Source organism: Coregonus lavaretus (assembly GCF_964263955.1).
Source record: "Coregonus lavaretus genome assembly, chromosome: 3".
NCBI classification, from domain to species: Eukaryota; Metazoa; Chordata; class Actinopteri; order Salmoniformes; family Salmonidae; genus Coregonus; species Coregonus lavaretus.
The window spans coordinates 11,512,290-11,524,789 of record NC_139990.1 but is presented as its reverse complement, the minus strand read 5'-3'; the positions used below and the strand labels follow the sequence as shown (position 1 = coordinate 11,524,789).

General features: G+C 45.5%; 1 protein-coding gene across 1 annotated transcript; it reads left to right on the top strand.

Moving 5' to 3' along the window:
- Positions 1-1,130: 1,130 nt before the first annotated feature.
- Positions 1,131-10,787, top strand: dclk3 (doublecortin-like kinase 3; the record flags this gene model as incomplete). Its single annotated transcript, XM_084157931.1, has 8 exons — positions 1,131-1,185; positions 5,237-5,358; positions 5,589-5,720; positions 5,814-6,032; positions 6,342-7,133; positions 7,301-7,433; positions 9,528-9,695; positions 9,853-10,787. The coding sequence occupies 8 exons, from the start codon at positions 1,131-1,133 to the stop codon at positions 10,785-10,787; spliced, it is 2,556 nt and encodes an 851-aa protein (XP_084014057.1).
- Positions 10,788-12,500: the final 1,713 nt, after the last annotated feature.

Below are 12,500 nucleotides of genomic sequence, written 5' to 3'. Positions count from 1 at the left end.
TCAAACTGTTAAATAGTCACCACTAGCCAGTCTCCGTCCAGTACCCTGCCCTGAACTTAGTCACTGTTACTAGCCGGCTACCACCCGGTACTCTACCCTGCACCTTAGAGACTTCTGCCCTATGTACATAGTCATTGAACACTGGCTCATCCTATATAACTACTGCTGTACACACCTTTTCTATTCATATACTGTCCATACTGTCTATACACACCATTATATATATTTATATTCCGGACTCTGACATTGCTCCTTAGGATATTTTTTAATTTCTAAATTTTATTTTGGGGGGATTTGTGTGTATTGTTTTGTATTCTTAGGTATTACTGCACTGTTGGAGCTAGAAACATAAGCATTTTGCTGCACCTGTGATAACATCGGCAAAATATGTGTATGTGACCAGTAACATTTGATTTGATGTGGTCCTCTGTAGCTCAATTGGTAGAGCATGGCGCTTGTAACGCCAGGGTAGTGGGTTCGATCCCCGGGACCACCCATATGTAAAAATGTATGCACACATGACTGTAAGTTGCTTTGGATAAAAGCGTCTGCTAAATGGCATATTATTATTATGTCCCTTTAGCCTCTACATTGGAGGAATCCTGGTTGTCTCTGTCTGCTCAACGTGTTCCCTCTGCTGACAGTCTGATGGTACTACAGTAGTATGGTACTACAGTGAGTGTCTTCTGCTCTCTGGTGGTGAGATAGATCATGTTTCATTCCTCTGGTGGTTAAGGTGGACATTATGACATCATCATAGAAAACAGGTAAACTTCCTGCTTGGAAAAATCAACAACAGAATTCAAATCTGCCCAGACTACCCCTATTGGCGATTCCCAATGTAGGCAAGCTCCAAGATCCTCAGATACTCGTACCCCTCCTGCACCATGCACTACCTCGGTATTGACACACACCAAAGGCGTCCAGTGGCACCTTAATTGGGGGGGACGGGCTCATAGTAATAGCTGTAATGGAATTAATGGAATGGTTTCCGTGTTTGATACCTTTCCATTCACTCCATTCCAGCCATTATTATGAGCCGTCCTCCCCTAAGCAGCCTCCTGTGACACACACTCACACAAACCCACCTACCCACACACACATCCTGTTATCTGATGGGTAAATCCAGGATGAGTATCCGGAATGAGACCCATCGCCGGGTACCCGGTGTTAGCAGTAACCGTGGTAACTGACCCGGTGTTAACAGTAACCATGGTGACGGACCCTTGGGGAGAGCAGGACAAAGAGACAGGCCGGACAGACGTGGGATTCCACCTCAGCTATGCCTGAAACCAGAGAGACCACCACTCTAACTCTCTCTCTCTCTCACCTCCCCCTCTCTCTCCTCGTCTGTCTATCTGTCTGTCTGTTTCTTTCTCTGTTTTTGTTTGTTAATTACTTTCTCAGTTTATTTTTCTTCCTCTCTGTTTCTCTCTCTCTCCTGCTCTCTCTCCATCTCTCTGTCTGCAGAGCACATCTCCACCACACACCTGAGGGACAGAAACACACATTTTCAATTCAATGAAATTCCTATAAATTGTTTTTCACAAACTGTGAATTTGACATACAGTATATAATAAGTTGGGTGAATTTTGGCCCATTCCTCCTTACAGAGCTGGTTTAACTGAGTCAGGTTTGTAGGCCTCCTTGCTCACACACGCTTTTTCAGTTCTGCTCACACATTTTCTATAGGATTGAGGTCAGGGCTTTGTGATGGCCACTCCAATACCTTGACTTTGGTGTCCCTTTTTCCTCCAAACATAACGATGGTCATTATGGCCAAACAGTTCTATTTTTGTTTCATTAGACCAGAGGACATTTCTCCAAAAAGTAAGATCTTTGTCCCCATGTGCAGTTGCAAACCGTAGTCTGGCTTTTTTTATGGTGGTTTTGGAGCAGTGGCTTCTTCCTTGCTGAGCGGCCTTTCAGGTTATGTCGATATAGGACTTGTTTAACTGTGGATATAGATACTTTTGTACCTGTTTCCTCCAGCATCTTCACAAGGTCCTTTGCTGTTGTTCTGGGATTGATTTGCACTTTTCGCACCAAAGTATGTTCATCTCTAGGAGACAGAACGCGTCTCCTGCCTGAGCGGTATGACGGCTGCGTGGTCCCATGGTGTTTATACTTGCGTACTATTGTTTGTACAGATGAACGTGGTACCTTCAGGCATTTGGAAATTGCTCGCAAGGATGAACCAGACTTGTGGAGGTCTACACATTTTCTTTGGAGGTCTTGGCTGATTTCTTTTAATTTTCCCATGATGTCAAACAAAGAGGCACTGAGTTTGAAGGTAGGCCTTGAAATACATCCACAGGTACACCTCCAATTGACTCAAATGATGTCAATTAGCCTATCAGAAGCTTCTAATGCCATGACATCATTTTCTGGAATTTTCCAAGCTGTTTAAAGGCACAGTCAACTTAGTGTATGTAAACGTCTGACCCACGTTCATCTGTACAAACAATTGTTCAGGAAGGAGACACGTTCTGTCTCCTAGAGATGAATGTACTTTGGTGCGAAAAGTGCAAATCAATCCCAGAACAACAGCAAAGGACCCTGTGAAGATGCTGGAGGAAACAGGTACAAAAGTATCTACAGTAAAATGAGTCCTATATCGACAACCTGAAAGGCAACTCAGCAAGGAAGAAGCCACTGCTCCAAAACCGCCATAAAAAGCCAGACTACGGTTTGCAACTGCACATGGGGACAAAGATCGTACTTTTTGGAGAAATGTCCTCTGGTCTGATGAAACAAAAATAGAACTGTTTGGCCATAATGACCATCGTTATGTTTGGAGGAAAAAGGGGGTGACTTGCAAGCCAAAGAACACCATCCCAACCGTGAAGCACGGGGGTGGCAGCATCATGCTGTGGGGGTGCTTTGCTGCAGGAGGGACTGGTGCACTTCACAAAATAGATGGCATCATGAGGAAGGAAAATTATTAAATTTTACATTTTAGTCATTTAGCAGACGCTCTTATCCATGTGGATATATTGAAGCAACATCTCAAGACATCAGTCAGGAAGTTAAAGCTTGGTCACAAATGGGTCTTCCAAATGGACAATGACCCCAAGCATACTTCCAAAGTTGTGGCAAAATGGCTTAAGGACAACAAAGTCAAGGTATTGGAGTTGACATCACAAAGTCCTGACCTCAATCCTATAGAAAATGTGTAGGCAGAACTGAAAAAGCATGTATTTGGCTAAGGTGTATGTAAACTTCCGACTTCAATTGTATATGAAGTGTAATATTGGGATGCAAACTCAAAATGTAATACATATCTGACATGGTACAGGTGTCTTCTTTTTTTTAAAGCCCATAACCATGTGTGTGAAGTGTATACTGTTGTTTCAAAGAAGATTTGTTTAAGACTACCAAGAAACACCCTGATTTAGCCCACTGCAGGAAAAAGGATTGGTAATGAAGTTGCTCTGCACAAAACCAAGGGGAAAAGTTGTTTTTGTTGTCAATTGCATAGCCTACTGTGTGGGTGTGCCTGTGATTGTGTGTGTGTTTGTGCGGAAAGGCACCGGGGGCTGTTGGGAACGGGGCTCGAGCTGTGCCAGAGCGGTGACGCATCTCTCCCGTTATCCCGGCAATGATCACCTGGACTCACCTTGTTATTGTTACCGTCCCGGTTTGTGTGCGTGTAGTTATGTAAGCTAACATCCCATTCGACTCACAGGTTTCGGTTGTCCCTGCCCGCCTTCCCTTTCTTATAACTTTCGAGAGAGTTTTAAGTTGCACAACTGGACTCCTCCCACGCGCACCCGTAGCAACCCTGGTGTTCCTTCTATGTTCTGGTAAAAGCGGCTCTACGCGCGCATCCAGTCAACTAGGCCTATCCCTCATCTCTCTTCCAAAAACGGCAAAGGAAGACGATGTTACATTGTAGAAATGGCCTCCGCTGCGGGTAAAGAAATGTCCAACGGAAACTCTGAATGATTGTGCTAGAAGTGAACAGGTAGGCTATGACGCCCGTGTGGAAACAACGGTTCGGATGCGGCTACACCGCGCCAGGTGCGAGATGGAGAGCGGCATGTCAGTCAGGAGGTGAAAACTCTCACTCTTCGTGCTTTAAAAGTAAAACATTATAATTTCTCTCAAATATATATATATTGTTTAGTCTTATTATTTCTGTATTTTAGAAAAAAATATAGCATTTGTTATGTAAAAAAAAAGGTGCAAATTGTGAGGCTCATCCCATGAAGGATTCAAGAACGAGCAAGAACGAGTAAGATACAGATACAACTGTATCTTTTATTCTGGTCGCCGTTGTGGCTTCATCTGTGCATGAACCTCAGCGCTTTGGCCTTGTCCTTATTGTTGTGTTAGTGTTATTTTTATGAGGTGTTTGTTTATAGGAGGTTAGGGTCTGCCTCAGTGAAAAGCTGACAGAAAAAATGTTTTGTAGCTTGATGGGAGAACCGTGTGAATTTTTGGGATAGCCTTGTTAAAGGGGTAAAATAGGTTCATGGCACATACTGTGTCAGGGAGGGATCCCATACCTCCTCTCCAACTCCATGGACAACACAAGTGTGTGTGTGTGTGTGTGTGTGTGTCTGAAAGTGAAACGTCTTCAACTTTGACACTGTGTCTAATGCTTCATTAAACATGCAGCTTCAGGAAAGAACTAGGCCACGCTTTTGTTGCTGTAGTGTGTATGTGTGTGTGTGTGTGTGTGTGTGTGTGTGTGTGTGGTGTAAACAAATCCGGCTGATCAGATTTGAGTCTTTTCCATCCCTCGGACTGCACGGGCCATTTGAGATTCTTTGAGCGCCCCACTCTCCTGTCTAAATTATTAACGCTTCCTTAAGACACGCGCACACACACACACACACACTCATACATACACGATGAGGACCACGCATCATGTTACTTCCTTGCTTATCTAAGGAAAAGCAGTAGCCCAGTTAACCTATACAGACAGTTGATGATGACAAATTTGGAAATTGGAAAGAAATCGTCTCAACTAACTTATCTAACTAACCTGTTGATTCTTTAATCTCTCTCTCACCCCTACAATCTTTACCCCTTTTTCTGTCTCACTCTCTTTCTCACCCTTTTCCCCACATATTTCACTTCTCTCTCTCCGCTCTCTCCCTGCCTCCCCACCATCCTCTCTTCCCCCCTTCTCTCACAGATTCCTCCCTCTCTAAGCGTATGGGGGGTGTTCCCCACCCACAGCCCTGGCCCTCTCTCCCCCTCCCCCATCTTGACCCCCTCCCTCCAGCCACTAGGACCCATCTCCCTCCTCCTTTCCCAGTCTTCCACACTCGTCATGCTGAGCAGAGTGCCGAGCGACCACGCTTGGTCACTGTGGTCCGACCATGCGGTCACAGCACCCTCAGGAAGGTAACGGTCCAGAATGAAATTATTAATGATTACAAAGTAACCAACCCTCTTTCTGGAGAGCTACTGGATCTGCAGGATTTTGTTCCATTCCTGCAGTAACACACCTGATTCATAATGGAAGAAGCTGGCTTCAATTACATTTTATTAAATTATAATGATATGGTTGGCTTGGCTCCCACATGTTCAGTACTTCCTGGTTTATTGATGACATCATCTTTATGCCTGGTCAGGTGACATTGCTGTTGAACCGTAGGAGTGTGGTCTCGTACGAGCAGCTTCTATCTGACATCTCCGAGGCGCTGGGGTTACCTCGCTGGCACAGGGCCAGAGTCACACGCCTCTACACACCTCACGCACGAGAGGTAACTACACGCACACAACAACAACAACAACAACAACAACAACAACAACAACAACACACCTCTAAATCCAGGTGTGTGTGTCTAACCCTCCAGGTGCGGGGTGTGTGTGATTTCTTCCGTGGCGAAGCAGCGTTCCTGGCATTGGGAAAGTCTCGTCCAGAGCTCCGGAGCGTCGAGGAGGCCCTGGAGGAGCTGTTTCCACAACATTCCTGTTACCGCAACGACGCACTCCAGGCCTGGGAGAGGAGGTTACGACCTTCACCTGATAAAGCTGCCAAGGCCGACAGCGGATACAGCGAGGGGACAGACATACACACACACACCGACAAGGACACACACACAAGCCTCGACACGAACACACAGACACACAGCGTTACACACACACAGGGACGCAACCTGGACACACACACACATACACACAAAAACACACTGACACAACACAATAAACACCCAAACACACTGACACACCCAAACAGGCATCCCACACACAAAAACGAACACCCAACCAGACAGTCCATACACCCTATTCACACACACCTGGACACGGATGCACACACACACCCTAACAAACATTCTAACCGACACTCCACACATCCCTCTCACCCCCCCAATCACCTTCAGAGGGTCATAGTGAAAGTTGGAGCCAGAAAGATTATCTCCTCACCGATAGGTCCACTCACCCAGGAGGAGGAGCTAGGAGAGGAGCTAGACACGCCCCCTCCTCCACGCTGCAGGAACTGTAAGCCCTCTGAAGGACCCAATCTGAGAGCAGGGAGAGCTCCATTTCCTCCCGTAACCAGGAAGCAAACAGGAAACAGACCAAATGACCAGGAAGTAGAGAAACCTCACGTCGGTCCCACCCCACGCCACACTGGACCAATCTGCAGGTTTGAGCAGGAGTCCCTCAGCCAATCAGAACGTTCATCCTCAGATTCTAAACAGGAAGAGGCGAGGACTAAACAGGAAGTGATATTTGACCTCCCATCTAATGGTAGTGATGTCACCCTGTCGGACATCGAGCGTTGCTATGACATTGGCCGCATGGTTGGAGACGGGAACTTTGCGGTTGTGCACGAGTGTCGTCGGCGCGACAATGGGGAAGACTTCGCTGTGAAGATTGTGGAGCACTCAAAGCTCATTGGCCGAGAGCACATGATGCAGAATGAGCTGAGCCTTCTGGGTAGCCTGTCACACCCCCGCGTGGTTCGCCTCTTCACACACCACCACACACACACACACTCCTATCTCGTCATGGAGATGGTTACCGGGGGCGACCTGTTTGAGGCAATCGCGGAGCGTGGGAAGTTTCCAGAAGAGGAGGCGGGGCTGATGGTGTGTGATGTCAGCGAGGCTCTGAAATACATCCACAGCAAGACCATAGTACACAGAGATCTGAAACCTGAAAACCTACTGGTGTGTGTGTGTCTGTGTCTGTGTGTCTGTGCTGGTGTGTCTGTGTGTCTGTGCAGGTGCATATGTGTGTGAATACAAGCATTTCAAGCATCTCTCTCTGTAACCCACTCTCTCCCTGCTGCTCTCTCCATCTCTCTCGCTCTCTCCCCCCTCCCTCTCTCTTCTAGGTGGAGTGCAGTAGTGATGGTGTCAGTAGGTTGAAGCTGGGTGATTTTGGTCTGGCCATGGTTGTAACAGAACCCATCTTCACTGTGTGTGGAACTCCCACCTATGTCGCCCCGGAGATCCTCTTAGAGACAGGTGACACGTCTATCACTTTATATATACCTTTATCTATCACTCTACAGTAGCTGTGCGTGTGTTGTGATAATTACGTTGTTTTCTCTATAACCTGTTAGTTCATATGCCTTGCCACCGTGATATATAGGCCTAAGGCCGAGACAATAAGAAGACAAAGTGGCAGAATAAATTACACCACACCTTTGTTTCATCACAAAACCAGAGAGCAACATCTGTCCACAAAGCATATTGCATGTAACAAACAGTTACATGACCTACAGTATGGTCAAGCAAGTTAATGGCCATACACAAAAATGTATGCACGCATGACTGTAAGTCGCTTTGGATAAAAGCGTCTGCTAAATGGCATATTATATTATAATTATATTAATGAGTACCTTTACATGCACACTATTAATTCGATATTAAACTGATTATGGCAGAAGGCCGAGTATGGCATTAGTCATGTAAACACCTTACTCTGCTTATCTTAATCAGCGTAAGGTCATAATCGAAGTAAGCATACACCGATTAAAACACCTGGTTTTGTGTGCAATCTTTCGAATTATTAGGACATGTAAACAGCTTAATCAGCATTCCAGTGGTGTATTTGATCTGCGCATGTGCCAGCACCGGGTAGCGCAAGCTTCCCTCTTATGCGCGAGTGAAGTGATTTTGGAAAACCTGAACGTATGCATCTTATAAATAGTTTTCACATACAAACTTTACATGTCCGAACCCAGAATCAAATAGTATTCACAAAAATAACATGGTCACTGTGGTAGAACGTTTATTTTGATTGGCGATTTTCTGCATTTATCAAAGTCCCATCAGGTAGGCTGATTTCAGAAATATTAGGGAAATCGTTCTTCTTGCAAAGTATGTAAACGTTTTAAACAAACTATTATATTAACCTGACTACCCACAATAATCGTATTATTGTGTGCATGTAACCGTGCTCAATGTTGCCGACATTTTCGGAGAGTTACCGCAAGGCTAAAAAGAAAACAGGAGCTGCCTCCACTCTTCCAGCACAATTTCAACGTAAACATTTAAAAATCATCAATGCTTAGTTTAAAACTGAAAGATACCAAAAACAATTTAGTCCAACCAACGTAAACTAAATATGATGTGGCCGTCCATGGTACTGATTTGTGTTTGTGTGCTTGCAAGTAGAAAAACATGTTGACTCACCCTACTGGTAGAGAAACGCCAATGACATCCTCCTCTCTTTCATGTTGCCGAAACGGTCTATGACTCTCATACAGTACAGTTAGTTTTTGTTGTCCTAGGCTACCTGGCTAAAATGCTTACTTGTTAGCCTAACTTCCTTTCATAGGCAACGATGCGCCAGGCCAGCTAGTTAACATTAGCCTACTACATCTAGCTACTTATTGAACTTCCATCCTCTCAGGCCAGGGGCACAATATATGCATTTATGGTTGGATCAGAATCACCATTATAATCATTGGCCAGTAAGGAGAATTAAGTAAAACCACAAGTCCAAATCCCTATCTCCTTCCATGGCTAATTTAGGAAAGGGATGATTTTAGCTAGCTAGCCACCAGAGGACAACGAGATGCAACAATTCAAGTTTTTTCTGTAAATGAGTTCTGCTTTTGATGTGATGTGATTGGTGTAAAGCCAAATCCAAACTGGATTCCCATGACATTTTTTTTGGTGCGCCAGGACCATTCACAGTTGAGCTCACTCAGTTGAGCTCAACACTGATTGGCTGTTAATTAATTAATTAACTTTTATCAAGGGAGGCCACATGCTCTCTGGCTTCCCTTGCATTCAATGCTACGGGTGGCAACAATGTCATACTCTTTCTGACCAGACAGCATTAGATAGATGGGCTTGGGCTACACATACTGAGAAAGAGGGGTGCTGTTTCGCTCGCTCAGATGCTTTCTCCGGTGAGATACATTCAGCCTCTTGCGAATTGAAGACAAATTATGAAACACAGAGAGACGAAAGATTAAGTATTTTATATGTTTTTTTGGTACATTTTTGGGGGAAGTCTGGCTTCCCTTGGCATCTATGAATACACACCACTGTATCTATCTATCTATCACTTAACTCTACCTCTGTCTCTCTCTCATCCCTCTGCAGGGTATGGTCTGCCAGTAGACATGTGGGCGTTGGGGGTGATACTGTACATCCTGCTCTGTGGGTTCCCTCCGTTCCGGAGCAGAGACCGAGACCAAGGGAAGCTGTTCCAGCTGATCAGAGAGGCTCACCTCACCTTCCTGTCGCCTTACTGGGATGACATCTCAGACGGTGAGACATACACATGGTTATAGACATAAGCAGGCACGTACACACATGCTTGTACACACACACATGCATACATACGCATACACACGCACACTTGTAGACACACATGAATACACACACATGCTCACACATATTTTACTGTGTGTGTGTGTGTGTGTAGGAGCGCGAGGCCTGGTGAGAGCGTTGCTGCAGGTGGATCCAACAGAGAGACTGACGGCAGCTCAGACTCTGAAGCACCCCTGGATTCAGACCACTACAGACCAGTACAGACCGGTACAGATCAGTACTGACCAGTACAGACCAACACAGATCAGTACTGATCAGCAGAGCCCAGCACAGCCGAGCAAAGACCAACACAGACATGAACAGATCAGTACAAACCAGCAGAGCCCAGCAAAGACCAGCACAGAATACCACAGACCAGAACAGAGTCCAACCACAGACCAGTACCGACCAGCACAGACCACTACAGAACACCACAGACCAGTACAGAGTCCAACCCCTATAGACCAACAGCGACCAGCACAACCCAGTAAAGAGCAGCACAGATCACTACAGACCATTAGAGAGCATCAAAATAATCAACCCAACTCAACACATCGACAGTCCCAGTCAACACAGTCATCTACCTCAACAAGAGCACCCCTCAACTCCCACACCCAATCCCCCCAGCACACCACCCACCCAGCCCCCTCTCCTCACTCCCCCACGCAGCAGGACCCATCAACTCCCCCCCAGCCCCCAGCAGCAGCACCTCTCAACCCCCCCATTCAATTTCCCCACCCTCCGTCCTATCCACAGCACCACCCAAACCCAGCTCCCACCCACCTGTCAGAACCCCTCAATCCCCCTCCCACTCTACCCAGCCTCCCTCCCTCCCTCCACCCACCCACCCAGCCTCCCTCCCAACACCCACCCATTCCCAGCCGCATACCCACCCAGTCCCTGCACACCACACACCCACCAGCAGTGTACCATCAGCAGTGTCCCACCCTGCAACAGCAGCACCCAAGCCCCACATCCTCTCAACCCATCCTCCTGATTGATGGGGTTCCTGAGACTTTAAAGGCTTCTCCGGGAATTGAAAATATCTAATATTCTACTCAGACCCTGTTCAGGATTTGTGTATCTGGAACTCACCCATTGTCATACACTGATGTTCAGTTCCACTCCAATGAAATAGACATCAACAACTTGACCATTTAGGTTGTAGTATTTAGTTCAGTAGATTATCTAGCATAACAGATAACTCTAATAATTTCTGACAATGTGTGTATTACACACACTTCCCCTTTGTACTAACAATAAATAACTTTGAACTGACTTTTGAGTGACGTTGTGATGTATGACAACCGATAACAACAGGCCAGCCAATCTATTTCTATTTAATCTATTTAATATTTATTCGTTTTACCACAGAAGTATTTTAATACAGCTATCCCAGTGACATCATCAACAGTGGTATAGGGAAGAGGGAGGAGGGTTGCATCCATATAAATATAATGACTAGAGTGGACAAAGCCCCTCAGACCATAGAGTTAGAATTACTAGAGTGGTGGAAATAATCATTTTCACAGTTTAACCAGCATCCCAGGATCTGGTGTGGAGGCCATCTTGGATATGCTATTGGACCCAGTTTCCAGTATTATAATTAAGAAGTAAGTTGTTATACTCTTACTAAGTGGTTTAAATGAGTGTATATCAAGTTTAAAAACAATTTACCACAGAAATAGGTAAGTTACCCCAGCCCTGAGTTGTTGGAAACCAAACCCATCCTTGTTCTAATAGAGAACGATAGACAGCACTGAGACAGGTGTAAAAGACTAGCAATATCACACACAAACATCACACACTAATATCATATCACACACAAACGTGTCAGAAAAATAAATCATCATTATTATAATCATCATCGTCACAATTCTGCTTCTGTCCTCCTATTGGTCCGCTGGTCTGAAGAGAGCCCGCCCTCTAAGGCTAAACCCCACCTTCCTGCCTCCTGGGAGAGAGGAGGAGAGGGATGAAGAGGAGGAGGAGGAGGAAGGGAGGGAGGAGGAGGAGGAGGAAGAGAAGGGAGGTGTCTGGGTTGCAGCAGAATGTAGGGACGGCTGGCGAGAGAGAAGCTCCTTGAAGACAGAGTTCATCTGTTTACTGATGTCCTGAAAGAGAGAGCGAGTGGGAGGGAGAGAGAGGGAAAGGAAGAGACATGTTTCAGTGTCCTTAGACCTACAGTATCCAGCCACATCTAGCTCCAAATGAAACATCTGCAATGCTTCAAATGAACTACACTACACTAAGTTTTAGAACACCTACTCATTCAAGGGTTTTTCTTTATTTTTATTATTTTCTACATTGTAGAATAATAGTGAAGACATCAAAACTATGAAATAACACGTATGGAATTATGTAGTAACCAAAAAAGTGTTAAACAAATCAAAAAATATTTTATATTTGAGATTCTTCAAATAGCCACCCTTTGCCTTGATGACAGCTTTGCACACTCTTGGCATTCTTTCAACCAGCTTCACCTGGAATGCTTTTCCAAGTTCTAAAACTTTTGACCAGTAGTGTGTCTGCACTAAATTCCTTTCAATGTATTTAATTTCAGCAGTCTCAAGGGCGCGTCACCAAAAATGACTTAATCTCCACCCACCGGTCTTTCAATAGATCCTCCATCTGTCTGTCTCTCTATGGCTCCTGTCCTCTGCCTCACACTGTCCAAGGTGTGCCTACGCTCCTGATTCCTGAGAGAGAGGAGTGAGAGAGAGAAAGAGAAAGAGGAGAGAGCGGGGGAGGGGAGAAAGAAGA